Genomic DNA, 24,635 nt, shown 5'->3' with positions numbered 1-24,635 from the left:
TCCCTTTTTCCATCTGTGTTTTTTAGCTTTACTGCTGCAAATAAATAAAAGAGCCAGTGGACTTCCAGGCAACTCAAACTCCAACAGTGACTTCTTTCAAATTCCACATGGTGGTTTTTAATTTCTAGATAGAAACGTTGTTGAGTGCAGCTCTGAAGGAAGGACTGGGTTTCGTGTCCTCCATCTATCGCCTGAATGTCTGGAGTAACAGCGACTCTTTTAAATGCTCATACATCATCTGAATATTGCATTAAGGGTTACACTTCTCCCATGTTAAACCAATTCTAAAGGAAACTCATTTATTTTATTGTTTCTTTCATTATCGGCCGGGTCAGAGATCGTAGCTCCTCCTCCTCCTCCTCCTCCTCCTCCTCCTCCTCCTCCTCCCCTGCTCACATTTCTCCTGCAGCCTTCCACATTCTGACATTTTAATGTGTCTCCTCAATAATACACGGAGAGAGACACCATTATAAAACTCTGGGGTTTTCTTTATGTGTTCCCTGTTTTAGGCTGGCGCTCCTAATGGATCATTTACCTTAAGAAATAATTCACAAGACTCATCAGGACAAATGGAGGCAATAATCCTCTGAGGATCTGAGAATAAAAACTTATCATAGGTGAAGATTTCTTTTTAATAAGGTGTCATTTCATCCCTCTCTCAGAAAACAAAGTTAATATGCTAATACGTGTGATTAAGTCTGTGATGGGGCTCTTCTCTGTTATTGTCTGAGAACACTTGATAGCAAAAGCCATTAAAATAAGATGTGGGAATAGGTTTTAAGACCAAAACCAAAGCATACAAGCACAGATAAAAGCTGAGGTCAGTGGAAGCTCATTTAAGATGTGACGTCTTTATGGAAATATCATTTATTCAGTGAAACAAACTAAATGCACAAATATACTCTTTGTCCTGAAAGCAGAACCCAGCCACCAACCGCATGAAAGAGAAATATCATACTTGTTGAAATGAGTCAATATTACGTATTAGTGATGGGCAAAAAGAGGAAGCCACATGTGAAGAGAAATTGGGTCAGGAAGCAAGAACACAAGTGGTTCTCCAAAAGAACGGTTTAAGAAGAACCAGGTGAATGTTTAGGAACAAGTCAAAGTCCTGAACTTAATCCATAGAAATGTTGTAGCATCAGCTGATGAGAGGAAACCACCAACATCTCAGAACATCTCAAGATCCTCGGATAAATAAATACACAAGTATAATATGTCTCCTTCCTCTGTTTGGTTTGGGTTCTCTTTCTCCACGGATGTTTCGAGTCATTTTTATGCACAAATGTCTTAATTCTGAAGGGTGATATTTAAGGATCACTGTGTGAGTCTGTCTCCATGTAGCCTGAGTCAGTCTAAATTCATGTAACGCCACCAGTCTCAACTAACTTGTGACATCTCAGTCAGTAGCAGCGGCTCTGCAGCTGAGAGGCCAAATAAACAGTGTTTGATAAGAGACACTTAAATAAGAACAGCCAAGAGATTCAATTTAATCGTAAATCACAGCTTCATAACGATAATGCTGACGTTATTGAGCGCGCTCTAAAAACTCAGCCAAATCTGATGCAGCGGAAATGAAAATCAAACAAAGCTGCGTCTGTGTTCGCCGCAGCAGCACCAGGTGGCCCCTTCAACCGTTCAGCCATCAGAAAATAGCAGCAGATCGCATTTTAATAAGAGATACGGCCCGGGCTGCTTCAGGGACCTCCACGGTGAAAGAGTCACTAACTCAGTGTACATCACAGGCACTAACATAAACATGTAGCATTTCTCTAAATGCAGGGAACCTTTTACAAATGTCTGCAATATACAGCATATAGGTCGAGCTTCATCTGAGACAATATGAGCTTTAACAGGCATCGTTTATCAGCCTTAGGGGATCATGAGTGGAGATTATTGCCACACGTTTGTATTTTTTCTCAGATAAATTATCACCGCAGCAGCGTGATGCATTTTCCATCCAGCTCCATCAGTCTTCCACCTCTGGAAATCAGGAATTAGCCGCGAATCTTCGTCAGGGTCCACACGCTTCCACTTGTTTATAATGCACACTGGTATTAGGCTAATGCTGGCATAAACCAGGTTAAAGAAAAAACATCTATCAACATATAAGAGTTCCATTTATAGAATAAACAAAGAGCAGCTTTAATTTGAGAGTATTCACGTCCTAATACAAAAGGTTTAGGAATTGCAACCATTTTAGCACACGCTCTCTACTGATAGTGGACAAATTGCTCATAAATTAAATGTTCCTTTGCAGACAGTGGATGCCTGGAGTCTGGCACCGTGGACGTCCTCCTTTGTGAGGATTTGTCAGCTGTCTTGTGTTGTTGTTTTTATTCGTCCTGCCTTTATTCTACATTCATTGTGTAGCTGAAGTAGACGTGTCGGTGTGACTGATTGTGACTGTGCTGCTCTCAGGGGGAACGGCGTCCCAGCAGAGGGGCTTCCTGGGCTGCCTCAGGTCTCTAGCGGTCAACGGTGTGAGCTTTGACCTGGAGGAGAGGGCCAGGATGACGCCGGGGGTGAGCTCCGGCTGTCCCGGCTACTGCAGCGGCTCCAGCAGCCTCTGCCACAACAGAGGGAGGTGCATCGAGAAAAGCAACGGCTACATTTGTGACTGCTCGCAGTCCGCCTACGGAGGAACCACCTGCAACCAGGGTGAGTCCTGCTATTCATTTAATCAATAAATGTTGATCATGGCAAAAAGATAATCGGTCATTGTCAGGGTTATTCATTACAGAGGACCAATAAAAATGCAAGAAAGGTAAGAGGCAATTAATACTTGTCCTGGCTCCAGAGTCCAAGAACATTTAAAATGCATTAGAACAAATTATCTCCTGCAATATGTGAGTGCAGACACAAACAACTGAAAGCCATCAACACCCTGCGCGTAGAGGAAGAGGAGCCGGCTGAGCAAACAGTCCAACAAAGAAATAAATTGAATACACACTCTGTGGGAGCAGTGATGAAAGTTCTGGCTGCAAAAGTGGATTACCACATTGCAATATTTACACTGTTTCTTCTCGCCCCGAATGTTAAATATTGAGGTGGCACCCGTGCCAGGATGCTCTAATCTGAAGGCTGTTACACTTCAGCCGCACACTCAACCAACCACACCGCGTTGTGTTGTCATGGAGAGGAGCCATGAGAGGTCACAGAGCGCCACTGATCCAAGCCTCCACGGGGGACTTTTAAAGCTCTGAACTGCTCAAGGTTTGACGTCGTGTCGGGAGAAAAAAACGCACCGGTTTGTTTCCCCACAGATGAGGAGTCACACTAAACCGCTCGCATCGGGGCAGAAAGCTGGAGCTCCCTGCAGCGCTCTGAAAACAGATTCCTTTCCACAGCGTAAACACGTGAACACGCAGGTGATTGGATCAGCTGGTAAATATCCTCTAATGCAGGCAGCACCGTGTCTGTCCCACGCAGCTCATCACCTCTTTAATCTGTTCTTTTTTGCAGAGTTTGCATCGACTCTTCATTCCCTTGAATCTCCCTGCCCTTTAAACAAAACCTGCCTAGACATAGAAAGTTCTTTTCCTTTTCCATTTGCTTTTATTTTTTTCTGTGTGTTCAGTTGTTTTCCACCAGCGTCAGTGACGTGTGTTCACGCTGCAGAGGCTGTGGCCTCACCTTTTGTTAATGTTGTCTTGTGTCTTGGTTTATTGACATGTTGATGTTTTCATCCATTAAAAAAAAGGAGGATTTAAATCCCAGCACTTGTTGAGGTATCAGGGTTTGGTGCTGGTCTCCTAGAGGACATGCTTCTCCTCTTGCCTCATCACTGTCATTGTTTTCTTTCTCTTTCTCTGTTTACCTGCGCTGCTCCAGGACCTGCTCAGATTTTACACATTAAAGTTGTTTTCAGGTCTCAAGAAGTACCTCCTCTGTCTGTGTGAAATGAAAAAAATAAAAGAAAGTTGAGTGAAGCCTTTGTGGCCCCAGAGGGAGCCGTGTGAAGTCTGATAAATTGCCCAAGGGATGAAAACAGCACTGATAACATGAAATACTGCAGCAGGATGGACACTAATGCTGGTTATTTTTAGATCTGAGAGAAGGTGAATCCACGGTTTACTCACTGTGTAGCTGCAACACACCACACACCTGAAGATACATGGACAGACTGAAGGAAGGAGGAGAGGGAAAAGGAAGGTGATAGAAAAGACTAAGAAAGATGATAAAAGGAGGAGAAAGTGGATAGAAGAAGACAGAAAGATAGAACAAGGAAGATGATATAAGAAAATAGTCAGAGAAAGATAGAGGGATGGTGGGTTGGATGGATGGATGGATGGATGGATGGATGGATGGATGGATGGATGGATGGATGGATGGATGGATGGATGAAGAAGAAGAAGAAATGAATGAAGATGGCCAGAATGTTTAAATCAGATCAGGTTGAAAGTTTAGGAAGCGCGCTGAGCTCTGGATTTAAAACAGGAGCGGATGAACCAGATGAAAGTCTTGGATAAGATGATCAGAGACGCCGTAAACAACCGCTACGTACGCCAGGGTCAGAGCATACAAGGCCTCACATGTGATTAGACTTTTAATTGAAGGAGGAACGTCTTTGGGTTTCCATTGTACCCAAAGGTTTTGATTAATCAAAATTATTCATGTATTCAGTTTAAATGGCCTCACAGCCTTCACTGCAGCTACGGCCGTGAGGCAAACAACATGAGTGACCTACATTTCTGTGGACTGGGAGTCGTAACAGAGCCTCTGCACTCACTCAAACACTCTGTTTCTCTCTCTGTGTGCAGAGGTGTCGGTGTCCTTCGACAGAGAGTCCTCGGTGACCTACACCTTCCAGGAGCCCTTCTCAGTGATGCAGAACCGAAGCTCCCAGGCTTCCAGCATCTCCTCAGACAGCAGGGCCCGGGAGGACGTGGCCTTCAGCTTCGTCACCTCCCAGAGGCCGGCCATGCTGCTGACCGTCAGCACCTTCAGCCAGCAGTACATCTCTGTCATCCTGGCCAGGAACGGTGCGTATGGATTTTACTTTATGAACACAGCTGTCTGTTGTCAGCACATGGATTCAGGTCAAGAATACACGTTTCATTACTTTCTGTTGGTTTTTTATTAGTGAAGACAGAACAGCCGACTTCTGAAAATCTTTAGCATATCTGCAAACAGGAGCTTTAATCACACCATCACGTGTTTCTGGACTGTGTCTAAAGATGAATGAGCCCCCCCCCCCCCGCTCAGTGTTGTGTCTCCGGCTGTCACCACTCCAACTGTCTCCCAGCTAATCCAGCAATGCTAGCATCCACAGGTTACTCAACTTGGTCAGGAGAGGAGCAGTAACCCTTAGGGAAACAATACATGTTTACATACATGTTACCTTCGGTTATTTGTTAATGAGGTCAACAAATCGTGTGTCCAGAAAGTTCCGTCGCCACCTTCTATGGCCTCAGTAATAGAGTAGAATAGTTTTTATCAATAAGCTCCACGAAGGCTGAATTCATAGATTGGATTCATCTGCACGGGTGTTCCTAATAAAGTGTCTGGCATAAGTTAAGACCAGTGGCTGGAGGACGTCCTCCAGCTCCGTCACGGTGCCGCGTGGACCGTGGGGACAATTCCTGTACTGGAGGACCTGATGCACACGCGTCACCATGGCAACCAAATGATATTGCATAATTACACGGCAGATTGCTTCCCTGACGGAAAATTGGTCCAATTTAGGCTCAGAGAGTTCACCTGGAGGCGGACGGAGAGCGAGAGAGCATGGGAAAAATAGTGTCCACTTAAAGAAGAAGAATCCAATCATAATCCCACTGCTCTCCAGGTAACATGACTCACAGCCCACGGCAAGGACATCCATCCATCCATCCATCCATCCATCCATCCATCCATCCGTCCATCTCCTGCTGAATGACCGAATGTCACCCCTGAATCTTTCTTCTCCAGGTTTCTTGAGTCTATCAAATAAAATGAAATAATACTCCGACTCTTCTTTTTCACATTCCTTTGAGAAATAAAACAGAGGCTGAGAATAAAGGAGGCGGCTGCTCTGTCTGGCTTTAAATGTGAACAAAGTTTCCCAGAATATTTGTAAATCTTGTTACGGGGTATTTCCTGCTGTCATCGTGGCGTCTTCGCCGTCTTCAGCCTCCGACACTAGAAAGGCCTCGAAGCTTTGAGCTGACAGCCTTTAAGCCGGATCCAAACTTGAGAGCATCACTTTGAGCGACGTGAGCAGCGCCTGCGTGCAGCTTTTTTTTTTTTAGTCCTAATCCACTCGGCGTGGTTAAAGCTGAACACCTGTGTTCTCAGGTCTCAGTAAATAGTGAAGGGCAGAGGAGACACTCTATCCACGGTGACCTTCATCCGCTGGAGCGCTCTCAGGATCTCAAATGAATCACAACTCAGAGCCCTTCACTTACAGACTGGGAATTGTAATATTGACCCGGCTCCACTTCACAATGCACGGCTTTGATCTGCACCCGCTTTATGTTTGTGTGTGTGTGTGTGTGTGTGTGTGTGTGTGTGTGTGTGTGTGAGACACTGAGCACATATTGACTTGTTCGGTTTTGAAGCAAAGAGCTTGGAGATAAATATTTGTAGACTCTCAAAAGGCAACTGAAGAAGCTCGGATATACCGGTCTATTTATAACTAAGCAGCCGCGTAGTTCCAGTGAAAGCGGTTTATTCTCGCATTTCTAATGCTAGGCGTAAAATATAGTTCCAGTCTATGCTGTCAGCTTGAATTTGAATGTGAGGACGAGAGTTGGATTCACTACATCTGCGTCTTTTGATGCTTTGTGTACAGGGAGTCTGCAGATCTGGTATCACCTCCAGACAGACAGGAGGCCAGATGTGTTCAGTCCGGTCCTCAGTAACCTGGCAGACGGACGTCTTCATCGTATCAGGATCCACCGAGTCGGCAGAAACCTCTATTTACAGGTGAGAAAGAAACAGGAAGTCCTGCATGTGGAGAATGTTTCACAAACCTGATCAGTGATTCTGATCAGAGACGAAATGTTTCCATGGAGACAAAATAAATCTGATCAGATACATGAGTTTACATCTAAACATCAATCGTTGTAGAACTGTAGTTGTAGTTTCTGTCTCCTCTTTGACTGAGAGGAGCCTCACATGTACTGGAAATAGAACAGTAGAAGAAGATTTAGTATCTCCTGCTCAATGTTAGTTTCCAGTCCTGAAGTGAAGTGAAGAGATGAACTGTCCAGAGGTTTGGAGACTAAATGAAATAAACTGATCAGATACATGCGTTTAAATCAAGAACATAAAGAAGAGCGTCACATCTACTGGGAAACTGGGGAAGAAGAAGAAGAAGAAGGGTGGCAAGTGGAGAAAGAGTAGAAGAAAAACAAAGAAGAGGGGAAGAAGAAAAGAAGAATGAATGCCTGAATGTCTTGGAAGACGACCCAGATGTCTCCACGTCTCCATCGTCTCTGTCCACATGGATTCCAGCTTTGGTTCATTTTGTTTCTGTCCCTCCTGGAAACTCCTCAACCTGATGTTCATTTATTGGTAGATGATTAGTGAAGGTTACTATGGTTACCACCACCAGAACATCTGCTCCTCATCCATCAGGTCTGGGTCTGATTCAGATCTGATTATTTGTGAACTCTAGAGTCATCACAGTGTGATTCCTTTAAGTGGTCGATGTTTTATAACCGTAAGATAACACCAAGCTGAAAAAGCGTCAAGATTGTTTCACCTTTGACTGATTTAACTGAAAGTCCTCATGTCCTCATGTCCACGACAGACGATGATCCTTGAGTCAGTCAACACCCAGCGTGGCCAAAAAGACGTAGAGAGAGCACAGTGTAGCCTGTACAGAAGAATAGAAAGGACTGCTGTATCAAAAGATCATTGACAGCTCCGACGGTCCAACAGCACGTAAATCTAACTCTGTACGACTTCATCTGTGGAGAGAAATTCTCAACTACAGCTGTGTTTTATTGTTACGTGATGCGTCTGAGTCGGCATGGGTGAGGTGAGAGGTCCGACTCACTTCGCATTAAACTGTGGGCAGAGATGTTTTCATGTGAGGCTGCAGAGAACACACTTATCAATCTGTACCGTTCTGCTCTGAGCCGCTGCTGCTGTTTCCTCGGTTTGGATTTCTTGTAATCGGCTTGTTATTTGATTTCTATGCACTCCACCAGATCGACCAGGACATCCACAGAAAGTACACGCTGTCATCCGATGCTGAGCTGATCTTAATCAGATCCCTGACGTTGGGCAAAGTCACCAGTAAGTCGTTCGAAGGCCCCCCGCTGGCCACCCTCCCCCGCCGTGCTTCTTCGTTCATTCATTTCGTGCTCGCCAGTAACAGTTTTGCGTCTCCACAGGCATGGACAACTTTGACGAAGAAATAATGCAGGCAGCGTCTAAAGGCTTCGTCGGCTGCCTCTCGTCGGTGCAGTTCAACCACGTCGCTCCGCTGAAGGCGGCGCTGACGAACAGAGGGAGCTCACTAGTCACCATCCGTGGCCCGCTGGTCCAGTCTAACTGTGGAGCTCTGGCCGAGTCCACCTCACACACACTGCAAGGTAACACACACACACACACACACACACACACACACACACACACACACCAGGTCGATCTAATTCAAATTCAGAACAAACCCCACTGACATAAAACAAAACCCGTGTCCGGCGTTTTCTGCTTCCAGCTTCTTAAACATGTTCATCTGCTGCTTTTCTTACAAAACAGCTAATTAAATTACAGACATTTTAATCAACGGTTTAAAGGAAGATATTCACAGGCCCAATTAATTCCTCCATGCTCCGTGTGCATCGTGGAGCCTTCAAACGGGTCCATCGGAGGCAGAGCTGCTGCTTGTTTGTCACGGTTTTGGAGACATGATGTGGACTAGGGATGGGTTAAAAAAAAAAAAGGGTCTTGATTCGATAGGGATTCGTAAAAATCGATTTGTTGCGTCCTTTTGTTAGAATCTGGTTTTTGTGTGAAAAATCTCATGAGACCACATAATGAGATTAATTGAGCTCAAACTCTGAGTGTAAAGCAAAGACACATGAAAGATGAGAAGTGCGAGGCAGAAGCGCGAGGGAGAAGACGGAGGAGACGCCACAAACCTCTGGAACCACAGAGACACTGGACACTGGATTTAGTTGTTTGAAAAACAAAATATGTCCAAATGATCTGATCTTGAATCAGAATGGATGTTGATCAGTCGTAGTCTGGACTGAGAACAGGTTTTAATCAGTCCTGACGCTGCAACCTGTCTGAAAATTAACTCATTAACTCAAACGAGAACAATCAGTCACAAATGAGTCGTGAATCTGGTTAATTGAGGTTTGTCTGGTTCTGTCTAGTTTTCATCCGTCAGATACTTTGACTGCTGTAAGAACATAAGCGCGTGTTTGCTTGGAGGGAAGCGAAGCAGCAGAGTGGAACTTAGATATGATTAGATGACGCTTGTTAATGAAGTCTCAATGTGAGGAAGCAGTGAGTCACAGCTGGACATGTTCCATCTCCTTCAGATACTGATGCCACTGAAACGTTGCTCAGTTGAACTATTTTTACGCCTTAACTGATGCAACAGAGTTGATAAACTGACAGGACTTGAAGGACGGGGATGGGGGATGAGACTGGTGGATCAAATGAGGTCAGATGTGGATACAATTTTAAATATAAGACAAAGAAAACACAAAATGCAATTTTTAAATGAAGGTTGTTGTTGTTAAGGGGAAACTAAATCCAAAGTCTTTTCCTCTCTGTCAAAACATAACTGTGGTTCATCACCTGAGTTCAGTTCCTCAGGCCTGATTCCTGCCACACCTGTTCTCACTCAGGAAATCACTTCAATAGAACCTGCCTGACAAAGAGAAAGAGACCAAAAGATCCTCTAAAGATAGACATCATGCCCAGATCAAGCCGATTTGTTTGTTGTTGGTATTTTCTTGCTACTGGGCAGTTTAAGGCACATGTGATCAGCATGACATGAAAGAACAAGAGAAATGATAAAACAATACAGAATAAAATGCAAATGTGGACAGGAACCACGGGGATTATGTTATATTTACATGTCATTGCAGAGGTAATACATCTAATAAAGAATCATAGAATAGAAATATCATCAGGAGGCAGTTGAGGAGCAGGGTAGCTTCAGGACTGAAGGTGGTCTACCTCTCTGAGTTCTGCAGGTGGGGCAGCAGACCCACCGTCCAGAGGGGGGGCCACTCAAGCGGCGAGTGGAAGTTTCCTGCTAACATGAGTCCTGACAGGCGAGCCAATGATCTTAGAGCAAACTAAAACAGTGGAGTAGAACCAGCAGGTTCTGGATTTTTAGCACTTAAGTTCTATAAAGCATGAATGGAACTGGGAAAATGTCTCTGCTGAGCTTCTGACACCTCCCTCAGTCTCAGTCTCTAAGCAGGTTGTCTAAGGTGGAGTCCAGATGTTTGAACTCCTTAACCATGGATGATGGTGGTGACTGCTCTGCTTCTTGGTGAAGGTCATCACCATCTCCTTGGTCCTTTCTGTCAGAACCAGCTTCAACTTCTTCAGCAGAACCACATGAGTCAGACTCAGTGAACCCTGGTCCAGGACTCTGTCTCTGGTTCCTTGGACCAGTGTTGACGGCTACTGATCCACTGCAGACCAGGAACTCCCCACGAGAGCTATATATATCCCAGCAGTGGGATTTACATCAAACCGGAGGTAGTAATATTGAGATGAGACGTTGTCTGTGACATTTAAAAATCATTGAAAGAACCGGAGAGTTTGTGGGAGCTTATCAAGAGAGCAGGAGGGGAAGTGAACCTGAAACTGAAACTGCATTTCCCTGACGAAGACGAGGACCAGAGGTTCCAGAGGTCCTCTCCTGGTCTCCTGTATGAGGGTAATGAATTAATCTGCTTCTTATTTTCTCCTGCAGATCAACCTGTAACAGCAAATAAAGATAAAGAGCAGCGTGACGACGGCGCCCAGAAGGATTTGGCTGTAATAGCAGGTCTGTTTTCCCTCTCCTCTCTGCTGGGTGTGTGTTTTCTCTCTGGCTGATTGGAAATGAGTCCCAGCTGTTGGTTATTTGTCATTCTCCCCATTTGCCTCCGTCTTAATGCCTTTTTCTAATCTCTTCACAACAGTCTCGGCTCGGGCTCATTTTCATTATTACGCCGTAGTGTTTGAAATTAAATGTGACGATTCATTGTGAGCCTCTCTTTGCTTTTAACACGTGAACAGTTGACACGTCTCAAACTGATCAAAGATGCTCTTTAGATCTAAACCAACAGTCAGATATGGAGCTTATGTGGAGAATATGGGAGCTAATTAACGCTCAAAGGAGCTGCGAATCAAAAACACAATAAATAAGCACGACTCCAATTTTACACCTGAGACCTGTGACTAGATATATTATTGACATGTGCTTGTTTCTGATAAAAGCAGCGGTTTGTCATTTGATTTGCTTCTAAAAGCCGCACGAGGAGATAAAATCCACTCTGATGTCTCTCATTTGAACACAAAGCCACAGCCAGGAGACATTTAGTGGAGCTGAACAGACAGACTAAATCAGCCTTCCAGAGCATTTAAAGCTCTCTAATTAACACATTACGTCTTATTTGTTTAATTACATTAAAAAAAAGGTCTTCTGAGTCTAGAAGCGGTCTCCAGGCAACCAGGAAGTTACTGCTCCTCTCATTTACCAGAGAAACATGAGAGTAAATAAGTTTGTTTCCTAGAAATGTCGAGAGTGAGATTTAAACTGATCAGCTTGACAGAGCGAAGCTGCTCCGGCGTCCAGTAAACTATGTTAACCTTTTATAGGGCACTCATTGAAATTCTATGTTGTTTCCCTTTGTCTTAGTGCAAAGAAGAGTGTGTTTGCATTTGCTGAACTGAACTATCACAAAACCTTTAATAAATGACTGGACATTCCTTTTATATGATAAGAGAAAGAAGTGCGATTCTCTCTAGTTCTAGGTTTCAGTGTGGTATTATGTCCACGGCTTTCACTAACTAACTAACTTTTCTTTTACGCAAAAAATAAATGTAATCAATGTAAGTCTTGCACATTCATCTTGCCAATTTAGACCCTCTGACTGGCTGCATTTGACATGTATTTAGATATAAGAACATCAGAGCTGATTCATTCACTTCACATGGTTCCTAATAAATCAGTTACGCTCAGCATTCATGAAGAGGCGGATCTTGTAGACCACGTTTAATTTAAGATAAGATAAGACTTTTTTTTATCCCTATGAGGAAATTAGGGACCTGGAACCATTTACTTGATCTTCTCTGATTGGCTGGATACAAACCACATGCTACTAAACCTCACTGAGACGTGCTGAAGTTGTGATGTGTAGTTCCTCGTCTTGTAAAGGGTTAAAACTCTTCTTCAAATGTTTGAGCTCAAGAGGTTTTATATGTTTGTGGATCGTCTGTGGATCCGTGTTGTGCTCAGGTGCGTCCTGTTTGCTTTAATTATCCTGCAGATGCATCCCTGGATGGATTAGACATCGCTTAAAGAGGCACAAAGGGATCATTAAAATATTTATTCTTAATAAATACCTGCATACAATGCTTTGTTTTTTTTAAATCAACTGATGCATTACTAAAGGATTCAGTTACCAGTCCTGATCGTGATGATGCCGTGTAATGATTCTGCTCTTTGTTTCTTGTAGTAATTGTGGCTGTGTACAGTAAAAGCTACACACCAGCCTGAGGCAGTGAGAGCATTACACACACACACACACACACACACACACACACACACACACACACACACACACACACACACACGTTCTATCTTGGTTCTAGTCGTAGTGAATTGATTGTGAACCCTGCAGTTCCGTTCCTAATGAACTAAACAGAAAGTGAAATTCATAGAGAAGAAGAACAAGAGGAGAGAGAAGGGTGGAGGGGGAGGAGGAAGGGGTGGAAGAAGAAAAAGAAGAAGGTTCATGCTTGTTTTTCTGCCTCAGTGTTTCTGTCCCTCCTGGAAACTCCTCATCTGACGTTCTCCCCACGTGGATCAGACGTGCTCAGAGAGAATGGATTTATTCAGAGAACAACCAGCTGATTAAGGTGTTTACATGGTTGTTAGGAGATCAGGTTATCAAAGGTCGACACCACCCCCTCATGTCCCTCTGCTCTCACTGAAGCTCATTTATTGATCCGTCTGTTTCCGTTGCACATATTCTAAAGTCCGATCATGACTTTGAGTGTTTGTTAGTAGCGAACGCGTCTAACGCCTCCTCCCTGCTGTGTTTTCAGGTGTGGTCACAGCGGTGGTCTTCATCGCCGTGTGCGCTCTGGCTGTGATCAGCCGCCTCCTCTACCAGCAGCGGCGGGCTCAGAGGAGCAGCAGCAGCAGCATAAAAGAGGAGCACAGACACAGCGTGTACACAGACTACAGGACTGAGCTGCACCTCCACAACTCAGTCAGGGACAGCGTGAAGGAGTACTACATCTGACTACAGTGTGCCGCCTGAGCCACAAACTTACCTCTCTCTCTCTCATAAAGGACTGACAGGTGGACGTGCCGCTGCAGGACCCTCACAACAACACTTCTCTGTGCCCTGCGAGTCTCCCGGGGACACTGCAAAAGCCTGTAGCCCATAATCCTCTCTCTTTTCAACGCTCCTGTACAAGCAAGTGGCCGAATCCTTGCAGCCGTTAGTGTATGTGGTGTCGGTGAAGTTGTCAGAATCGAGCCGCTGTGGTTTCTGTCATTGCAAAAAAAGAAAAAAAAGAAAAAAAGAAAAAAAAAGTGTAAAGCAAAAGATGAATGTTCTGCCGGGGGGGCGGACGAGGGACGCCGTGAGCACAGTGAGCAGAAGCTGCTGTCCATCCTGAAAGCGCACAACTCAGACGCTGAATATCGCCACACTTGGTGGGGCTGGGAAGTCAGGAGATGTAGGCCGGGCCTGTAAGATACGCGCACATTCGCTGCTGTGTTTGTTTTTCCAGTGGTGGTGAATGTTGTAGAAGAAAAGGGGACAATACTGCCTATACTGTATGAGTGCCTAATTTGCATACGCGTTTTTATTTTAACATTTTAGAAGTTAACTCGTGTGATGTACGCAGAGGCAGTCAAGTTTCCTGAGAGAGGAGCTTGTTGCTGTTCAGCTCTGAACCCAGCAGAGAACAAAAGACGGATGGACTTTCTCAGCCATGCACGGCCCTCGACCGGGTGACGGGTGAGCCTCGGTGACGGGTGAGCCTTGGTGACGGGTGAGCCTTGGTGAGCCTTGGTGACGGGTGAGCCTTGGTGACGGGCGACTGACGGTGTCGCCTGTTATTTTTCACTACACTGTCTGAAGCAGCACTGGAAATTGGAAAAAGTCCATTAAATGTAGAAAGATGGAACTCCTTGTTAGGTGGATGTTTAGCAGAGTCCTCATTTATCAAACCGTTCACAGAAGTGGTTTTAAATTTTTAAGAACATGCAGCGTGCACTGGGGAAATGGTATTTATCACGCAGGGCAATGACGAGCCCACATGCAGCAGCTGGCTCTAATCTTTAAAGAAGCACACGCCTCAAAATCAACCACATATGCTAACCTGCTTCCCTGTGAAAGGCTTTTTACCAACACAGATCCTTCCGTCCGTCTCTGTTTTCTTTTCCACCTCGTCTCCTCGCTGCTGCAAATCGTTCTCAGCTCAACATGTTGAAGGACGTCTCCCTTACTAAAATGCATGGTGTAGGAGCTGGGAGTGAGGATGCACGTCTGTGTCCTGTGACAAAAGCGTGTTCGTCTGATGCATAGAAGAAGAACAGGAGCCTGTTGTAAGAAGGGTGAGGAAAGGAGGGCAAGAAATTAAAAAAGAAAAAGGAAAGAAAAAGACAGAGGTTCTGATATTACAGGAGGATTTTCACGAAAAAAGACACAGATGACTAAAGAAGTCAGCACAGACTGCAGAAGTAATAAAGGAGACGGTGGCGGAGGACAGTAGCTGGTGGGGGATCATGAGGGCGGAGGAGGCTGCACCATCACTACTACAACATTATTTTATCGTCAGAATATTTATTTTTTTTTGAGGGGGTTCACTGAGCTGAAAAGCAGAAGATTTCATTCACCCTGCAGCAGAGGAGACACCCGTGTGCCCTGGGATGGACTGAGCTTCTGTTTGGCCTCTAAATGGACTGATCTGAACATTCAGCCGTGCTCTGCTTTATTCCCAACATTCACCGAGCCTGAACATCTCTAACCTGAGCTCCTGTCCGTACATGATTCCTGCGTACGGTACATGTGGTCAGGATCACTTCTAAATGTACACACAAGAAAAACATCCCAGTCTGGGTGTGTGCGTGTGTGTGTGTGCGTGTGTATGTGTGTGTGAATGGCTGATAAATGAGGCCACGGCTCCATAAGTCTCAGCTAGTTTGCAAGTTTTTTTTTTTTTTGTCTGCAAGAAAGGATTGCAGTACATAAAAATCATATTGCATCATGAGAGCAGCAGAAATACAAAGTTAAAGGAGAGGATTGTAATAAAACTGCAGGCAGCCAGGAACAGAAACTACAGGCCGCTTCACCACCTCGACAAGCTTCTTTCAAACAGGAAGCGTCGGCTTCTGCAAAATCACAGCAGCTTTGACGTTAAGTGAGTTCGGTACAACTGCAGGAAAAGCTCTGATCTGATCCGGGTGAGCACCAGACTCGAAGCTGAATCGTTTTAGAGCTTACAGCTTTTTGCAACCAAGAAAGAGGCGCTGACGAAGTTTCTTTATTACTGGAACTACAGGGAGTCAAGTGATGTTTTCTATGTATTCAAAGCAGAACACTTTTTCTATATATCTTATACTGGTAGAGCCTGAGAAAAAGAAAAGAAACAAAAAAATAATCCATAGTCCTGCAAGCCTGTGATACACAAGCCACAGTAGCAAACTGAATTAAAGCATGGATGAAAAACAGACACTACTTTGCTTTTTTTTTTTTTTTTTAGATCGTTGCTTCTAGTTTGACCTGAAGGTGATGCCAGAGGAAAAAATCCTGTTACCTAAATAAAATAAATCAGCTCAACGTTATCAAACGGAGCTCATTATCCGCCGGCGTCAGCTGCTCTTTGGCAGCAGGATAATGGTCCACGTCAACATCAGTTATGCTTTCAACTTAACAGGCTAAACGTGAGGGTTAATCCCAGAGAACAGCCATCCCCGGCTGACAGGAATGTGCTTATAATTTTTAGCATCTTGTCATGAACTAAAGTGTTGGAGTCACTATAATTCATCCTCAACGTCCGTAGGAAAAAGAACAAAAAAACAAGGAAAGCAGGAAGCAATCCAGTAAGCGATATTTCACTGCGGTTTTTGAGGGGTTGCGCTGAAGGACTGATGGATGGGAACACTTGAGCTCCACCGCTGCTGTGGCTGAACATTATGTGACTCAAATGGCAAGAAGAGATGAGGAGCCCTCTCTGTGCATGTCCTCCAGATATGAATACATACAGTACCTCTCAGAGTGTTTAGGGTCCGTTGCAATGGCTAATATCACGTGGTCACTTCTTAATGATTTGTATAGCTGCAGTTTTATTAAGGTTCTATTGTATAGATGTATAATTTAATAATAAAAGTGAATATATTGTTAAACCTCTGTTTATTTGACTTGTTGTTAAGATAATGTAGAGCTCAGTAACTTGACTTCTGCATTTTTCATTTTTTCTTCCATATCAGCTGCTGTTTCAAGTCGTAACAACCTAGGAAGCGTTACTGTTAGCTAGCAAGCTAGGAAGAGCTACTATTAGCTAGAATACTAGGAAGCTAGGAAGAGCTTCTGTTAGCTAGAATACTAGGAAGCTAGGAAGAGCTACAATTAGCTAGAATTCCAGGAAGCTGGGAAGAGCTACTATTAGCTGGGAAGCTAGGAAGGGCTACTATTAGCATTAATCCAAGTACGAACTACCATTAGCTGGAATACTAGGAATCTAGGAAGAGCTACTATAAGCTAGGAAGAGCTACTACTAGCATGAATGCTTGGAAGCTAGGAAGAGCTACAGTTAGCTGGAATACTAGGAAGCTAGAAAGAGCTACTATTAGCATAAATGCTACAAGGCTAGGAATAGATACTGTTAGCTGGGGGGCTAGTGAGAGCTACTACTAGCTGGAATGTTACTGATAGCTGATTGGCTGCTACTCTTTATTCTTTCTAGATCATCATGTTGTTCTAGAAATATTTGAGGGTCTGGACGTTCAGGTGAAGACAAAGAGCCAGATGGAGGCTTCAACCAGCAGCAACCGGCAACGGTTCAGGACACACCAGGAAAACACTGGGCGACCGCTGGTGGTTCACGTGAAAGAGGATGTGACAGAGAAGACGTGAGCTGATGCTGATGCTTTACGCTTTTACTTCCTTTCGGCATTTTACTTCAGCTGCAAATTACTGCAATTTTAAATCCCATTTCCCCGTCCACTCATGAAGATGTGTTTGCAACATATTCAACCACTCCAGCAGCGAGGGTCACTTCATCCACAGCAGCACAGAAAACAGATGTACAACACAACACAACACAGCACAGCGTTTAGTGTTTTACACCATTAGTAAGTTGTGATTATGCAAACTAGAGCCCTCTAAGTGAGGCAGCTCGTGGTGATGGGTTCATTTAGTGCTGCTTATTTAAAATACTGCAGGTTGTCAAAGCAGAATGGAACTGAGCTGTTTTGTACATACTCATTTAACGTGGACACATCCAGAGAATTTATTTATTTTTTTCTTTATTTGGTGACTGTGTGTGTGTGTGTAGAAGTGATGATGATGATAACATGACTATTACATTAACAAAGATTATCACATTCCTATTATGATAATAATAATAATAATAATAATAATAACGTAGTGATAGTAATAGTGGTAATAATGGTAATCATAGTGATTAGCCTTGTAGCAGTAATAACTGTAACTTCAATGATTGCACAAATAGTAAGAAAATAATGATGCAGATAATAATGATAGTAAGAGAGGAGGGGGAGGGAGGCAGGTGAGAAGTAGAGGATGCATAAAATTTAGAAGGCAAATTTGGATACGTCAGGTCCCTCCAGCTTAGCAGAGGACTGGCCCATGATCCCCCATCCACCAACATCTACGGCCGTCCCCCCGTCCCCAGCCCCCAGGTCATATGCAGCACACCCCTTAGCCCTGTCTGTCATTGCGCATCTGGGTGTATGTGGTGCATTAAAATATGGGGAGTTTTTTTTTTTTTTTGTCATTATTCTCCTCCACCCCCTTTTTCCTTTCTTATTTCCAACGTTGGGACATCTCAGGGCGGAGGTCCAGGGTAAAGGGGAGGCTACAAGGTGCAAGGGGACCACGTGCTGTGGTCTCTCCAGACCTGCCCTTCCAGGACCCGGGGCAGAGCATCTGTACAATATCAACATTCATTTTCATATTAATATTAATATTAATATTATTAATAATAATAGTAATAATAATAGTAAGAAGAAGAAGAATAGTAAGAACAGAGGTAGTGGTAATAACCGTAATAGGACGAGTTGTATTATTTATTCCTCATCCTCTCCTTCCTTATTTCATACCAGTTATCTAATAAAAATATATTTTTGTTTGTTTTCTTTTTTCTCCTTTTTCATTAATCCTGAGTGTGTGTGCATTTGTGTAGCAGGATATCCATCCATCTCCATCAGCACACAGAAAAAGGGTTAATAACTAAAAAAAGGTGAAGGTATTAAGTTAATCAATAAAATAAAAAATAAAAAATCAATGACAGCTGATGTGAAGGACTGAGGTTCTGTTGTGTTGCTGTGAGGGGATGATGAGGTTTCCAGTGAGATGTTGTCAGAGAGCAGGTTTTTCCAGTGAACCAAGTGTAAGGTGTTAATTGATTTCCAGTTCATGAAGGGTGTTTTTTTTCTATACACTGAGACAGAGCAGGAGCAGATGGAGGCAGAAGGTCATAAAAAACAAGCAGGGAGTAATCAGGAGCAGATGCAGGGTTGATCAGCTGAGTGGAATCAGGTGTGTGGAGAGGCGGGGCAGGTCAGGTGACACCACTGTGGGGGTGGGGTGGGGGTTCTGCAATGGCCACAGAGGAAGTAGTCGGGAACAACTCGGCTGAATGGATGAGTGAATAAATGAATGAAAAAAAAAGCCCAGCAGCGTGAAAACGTAAATGGAATTACCACTGACCATAAATCACTCGTGTCAAACTGTTTCACTTCAAAGTTATGGAATTAAATCCCTTAAATGGAACTTTAATGAGATTTTATTACCAACACAAAGTAGCAGTAAAAGAAGTAGCTGCAGCCTATACACACGAGAACAAGATGGATGCCTGGTTTACCAAGAAGAGGAGAGAACGAGAGGCTACAAATATGTTTCTTACTACGAGAACTTTACGTTGCTACATTTACATGGAGACCATGACACCAAAATATCTGAAGAACTTTGTTGATGTAAACTGCAAAATTGGTCAAATCTACTGGAAACAGAAGAGAAGAAGAGGAAGTGGTGTCTCTCAATGTCTAGAACCAAGATGTCTTTTCAAACACAAAGGGGAAGAAGAGGAGGATGAGGAATAGAGGGAGGAGAAAGAGGAGAAGAAGTAGTTATATGTCTCGAATGTCTAGATTCTTACCAGGTGACCAAGATGTCTCCACGTCTCCAATCTATCTGTCCAGCTATCTATAACAAAAATAAATACATTCATTTGTAATATAATGAATAAACAAAAAATTGCAGTTTAATTGTGAAGCACCAACATGTGCCGGTAGCTTCCAGCTGTCTCGCTCCATTTACCCTGAGGTACACGATGTGTTAGTTTAAATGCAGAGTGTGATGAGAGATGAGGATATTTCAAGGCCATTCATTATATTTATTGTTCTTATTTATTGATAATTATTTTTGTAAGTTGTTCTATTTTCTCTGATATGTGAGAGTGTATTCTTATGCAGCTTTGCTTTTAAATTTATTTATTTTATTATTATTTGCACCTCAATAAATTCTGTTTACATGATCATCCTCTCTCATCTACGAGGAGATGCAGACACTCATACAGTTGCAAGAAAAAGTATATGAACCCTTTGGGATTACTTGGATTTCTGCGTAAATTTGTCACAAAATGTGTTCTGATCTTCATCTAAGCCACAACAATATAGAAACACAGTCTGTTTAAAATAATACTGCATCAAAAAATGACGCAGTGTCATGTTTTTATTGAACACAACATGTAAACAGTCACAGTGCAGGCTAGGCTAATGACTTCCCTAAGAGCTGATTGGAGCTAGGTGTCAGCCAACCTGGAGTCCAATCAATGTGATGAGATTGGAGGTGTTGGTTAAAACTGCCCTGCTCTATAAGAAACACTCACCAGTTTTGAGTTTGCCTGATGAGAACCATGCCTCGCACAAAAGAGCCCTCAGAAGACCCACCATCAAGAATCAGTGACTTGCATGAAGCTGGAAAGGGCTACTGTCTAGTATCTCCCAAAGTCTTGATGATCATATGTCCACAGTGAGACAGACTGTCTACTCTCCCTATGTGTGGTCGTCCTGTAAAGACGACTGCGAGTGCACAGCGCAGAAAGCTCAATGAGGTGAAGACGAATCCTAGAGCGGTGGCTAAACACTCACATGCAAACATTTTTGTTGACAAATCTAAAATAAGTAAAACATTTAACAAGACTGGAGTTCATGGGAGGAAGCCACTGCTGTCCAAAAAAACTAAACCAAAACATTGCTGCACATTTGAAGATTGCAAAAGAGCATCTGGATGTTTCACAGCAGTACCGGCAAAATATTGCATGGACAGATGAAACAACAAAGGAGCACACAACGCTATGTGCGGAGAAGAAGCAGAACAGCACACCAACATCAAAACCTCATCTCAAATGTGAAATGTGTCAGAGGGGGCTTCATGGTTGGGGCTGCTTTGCTGCCTCAGGGCCTGGACGGATTTCTGTCATCGACAGAAAAATGAATTCCTACATTAATCAAAACATTTTGCAGGAAAACTTAAGACCATCTGTCAAGGAACTGAAACTCGACAGAGGATGGGTGATGCAGCAGGACCTAAAGCATAGAAGTAAATCACCAACAGAAGAAAATCGCCTTCTGGAGTGGCCCAGTCAGAGTCCAGATTGAGACACTGTGACATGACCTCAAGAGAGCGATTCACACCAGACATCCCAAGAATATTGCTAAAATTGAACTGTTTTGTAGAGAGGAATGGTCCAAAGTTCCAACTTTGTGCAGGTCTGATCTGCAAGAACAGGAAATGTTTGGTTGAGGTTATTGCTGCCAAAGAGGAGTCTACCAAAGGTCCGCATGTTTTCCACCCTGCACTGTGAATTTCTACATGTTGTGTTCAATAAAAACATGAAAACATCATTTTTGTGCAGTATTATTGTCTGTTGTTGTGACTTAGATGGAGATCAGAACACATTTTATGACCAATTTATGCAGAAATCCAAGTAATCCCAGAGATTTCACATACATTTTCTTGCAACTGTATGCAGCGTATTTGCGACTTGAAACTCCACAGTGTCCAGAAAACTGCTGCTCAAGCCTCAGGAAATCTGACCTCCAGTTGGCGGTTGGGCAGCAACTTTGACTTTTGAAAGTATCAACAACAAACCAGACTGATGAAGCTCCCATACACTCAGCCTTGTACTCTGCTAAGCCTTTTCTTTGTCTGAGCTCTGGGGCTTTGGAAGCAGATTGACTGCTGAGGCTGCTGCTGACAAACCCGGCTACATTCTCCCTGCAGCCGCTGGGAGAGCGCAGCAGAAGTAATGTGACACTCTCTCCTGGCTGCTGGAAGATGCCTGCAACCACAGAGGCATTTTCATCTGTTACTCCGCAGCCAATAACAAGTCCCTGCAGCCCTCCCTGTCCCAGCACACTTCATGTGTAGCAGCTTCACACTTTGATCATTTCTCATGTCCGTCCGTCCTTTTCAGCACCAGCTAATTGTTGTTGTACATGTTTTCCACAGTGACTTGTTGTTTGTTTGATTTGATTTGAACATCAGAGGTACACAGATTTACTCATGAAACCAATGGAGGCTGGATCTCTGCCTTGATGTTCCTTCATTAATAATTTACTAATTATTCTAATTATTTTAACAGCTCAGTTGAATTCAACATTCATTCCCTCCAGTTTGCATTTTAAGACATTTTAAGCAGAATATTATTAATTCAGGTGGTGATGCAGAGCAGAGGTTAAGGTTAATGAATCGGTCAACAAAACATCAGACTTTTTCTTGGCTTTTTGATTGTCAGCCAGTGATTCTTAACTATCCCAGCCATAGACTGTATATAAATACGGACAACGTGGCTCCACCTCCTCTCCTGAGTGTGATCCGTACGGTTCAAGGGCGGAGCCACGATATCAATGCCCCGCCCACATGTCCTGCTTTACCTCCACCAGTTACAACTTAGAAATGTTGGATTATACACTGAACTTATTTCTCCCACAGGAGTTGGCATGGTAACTGGTGGTCACCACTATGTCACATCCTTTTTCTGTAGCATCAACTAATGAACTAAAATGAAACATATCCAAAAAATTTGACACTTCAACACTTATCAGCATTATATTAACTACCTGAAATGACCGAAAATATCTTTGAAAACAGTATTATTTCACGTGTATTTTAGTGTTTTAGTTTGCCCCAAGTCCCACCCATTAACATGGAGGGGGTGGAGCTTATGACCTACACTGCAGCGGACACCAGGGGGAGCTCTATTTGCTTTGGCTCCACTTTAGAGGAGCAGATCCACCGTCCATGTTTATGCTGTGAATGGTCTTTGCCCCATTAACCATGAGCACAAATTAGCCCTAGCCATGGCTGAGTTAGCATAGAAGCCAAGAAAATGTTATTATGGATGGAGAGAGGCCCCTTGACATTCTGCATGTACCAGCAAAGAAGAATTTTATTTGTGGTATTTTAGTGGTTGTGGTATTTTTTTCAGCCCGGAAGCCAGCCCAAACGTCCCTCATCTGTATGTGTTTTTGGAGAAGGTGAGAAAGTTATCTGAGTCTCTGGCTAGAACTGATTCTGCTCCAGCTCAGGTTGTTTTGGGGGCGGGGCTTCATGGAGCACTGTGGAGTTGAATTAGTTTGCAGGTAAATGTGGTTGGAGGACTATCCAGTATCTCTTTATCATCTGAACCACGCCCCATCATGAAATCCAGGTTGCTGTGCTACTCAAGGCTACATTATTGATTCACTTTTCCTAACTTTAATCATTAACCAGACTGCTGTCGGTGAATATTAAAGATTTTTTTAGCAGCTATCTGACAACAAATAACATACCGTTGAGAGAGATGTCACCTGAGAAAACATTTCTATGAGTTTCTCTTCAGGGCATGACCTAACAACATAACGACGATGCTCGGCTGGACAGTCGTCCTTCAAAAAAGCTGAACCTGACTCCTCTGCTAGCACACTGGTGGAACTCACACTAAACACAGCAGAGGAGAAAACCTTCCTCCCAGTACTCTTTTCCACTGATACATATCTTTCACAGCCTCTACGTTCTTATATGTTCTGCCAGTCAGCTGCTTTATTTTTCTTCTGTTTATCATGTGACTCATATCGAGCCACAGGACTCAAACCAATAAAAACTACTGACGAGAATGTTTGTTCTGTCCTGTTCATCCACTCATAAATAAACTGCTGAGCTCCTGTTTATTGCTAATATCTCAAAGTTATTCCGCAAAGTCGCCTCGCTGCTCTTACCAAAGCTCAGGCGAGTAACATTTCCCATTCCATATCTCAAATGTTTCTCATTGGTCTTCGTCAGTGTTGCTTTTATTGAAGAAATACCTTGACGAATAAAACTGCTGGAGGTTGGTTATTGATCCAAGGAACTGTGGAGATGGATGCATGGGTGCAGCCTGCAGAGAAACCGGGTGGTGATCCTCCACAGAGATTTAAACATACATACAGCAGCTCATCTTTACTGTAGCTCCACTCCAGGGTCGATGTAAACCACTGTGCACAAGAAACACAACACATGCAGTATTTTACAAGTTGCTCATGCATAATTTTAAGATAAGCACAGTGTATTTGGTTACATTCACGGCCTCACTCTTATCTGGTTCTTCTAGACTCAGTCTGGTTTGATTTGTTCATGGATGCTGTTTGGGGTCCAGTCTAAATACACCAGAACAAGATGGAGGCCCGGTCGACTGAGAAGAGACGATGCTGATCACTGGAAGAACTCCAGTTCTGCATTTACTCAGATAAAATCACCAACCTGATCAATGAGAACTGTTTCAATGGAGACTAGAGTTCACATCTCTGTAGAACTTTACTGATGAAGAGGTGCATCACATCTACTGGAAATACAGGAGGAGAAGAAGAAACAAGTGGAAGAGGAGGAGGGATAAATGAAAGAAGGAGAAACAAGAAGAAGAATGGATAAAAACAGAACCTCCTCCTCCTCCTTGTCCTGAATGTCCAGAGTCTTAGAAGAAAACCAAGATGCCTCCATGTCTCCAACCTCTCGGTCCACATGGATTCCTGCTTGGTTCATCTTTTCAAACACTTGGTTCAACAACTGGTTGTTCTTCTACCTCCACGTTTTTTTTGTTATGTTTCGCTACAGGGTGATGGTGTGATCACTGCTTTAAAGAAAATATTTAAATAGTTAATTGAGTCAACTGCTTGTCTTGTATATTACTGTAAATGTTTATTATAGTATCTGGTGCTACTGCTCTTTATCCTGCAG

General features: G+C 43.4%; 1 protein-coding gene across 1 annotated transcript in view; it reads left to right on the top strand.

Annotated features, from left to right (window-relative positions):
- Positions 1–16,540, top strand: part of LOC125018041 (contactin-associated protein-like 5) — a 72,812-nt gene extending 56,272 nt beyond the window's left edge. The window contains exons 18-24 of the mRNA XM_047601679.1: positions 2,422–2,661; positions 4,764–4,985; positions 6,776–6,909; positions 8,142–8,229; positions 8,328–8,528; positions 10,883–10,957; positions 13,225–16,540. Coding sequence (XP_047457635.1) covers positions 2,422–2,661; positions 4,764–4,985; positions 6,776–6,909; positions 8,142–8,229; positions 8,328–8,528; positions 10,883–10,957; positions 13,225–13,424 — 1,160 coding nt within the window. The 3' untranslated portion in view covers positions 13,425–16,540. The remainder of the gene's footprint in view (positions 1–2,421; positions 2,662–4,763; positions 4,986–6,775; positions 6,910–8,141; positions 8,230–8,327; positions 8,529–10,882; positions 10,958–13,224) is intronic.
- The last annotated feature ends 8,095 nt before the right edge of the window (positions 16,541–24,635 follow it).

Source organism: Mugil cephalus, chromosome 12 (assembly GCF_022458985.1).
Source record: "Mugil cephalus isolate CIBA_MC_2020 chromosome 12, CIBA_Mcephalus_1.1, whole genome shotgun sequence".
Lineage (NCBI taxonomy): Eukaryota > Metazoa > Chordata > Actinopteri > Mugiliformes > Mugilidae > Mugil > Mugil cephalus.
Note: the sequence above shows the minus strand (reverse complement) of the source record. Positions and strands in the feature narration are given on the sequence as shown.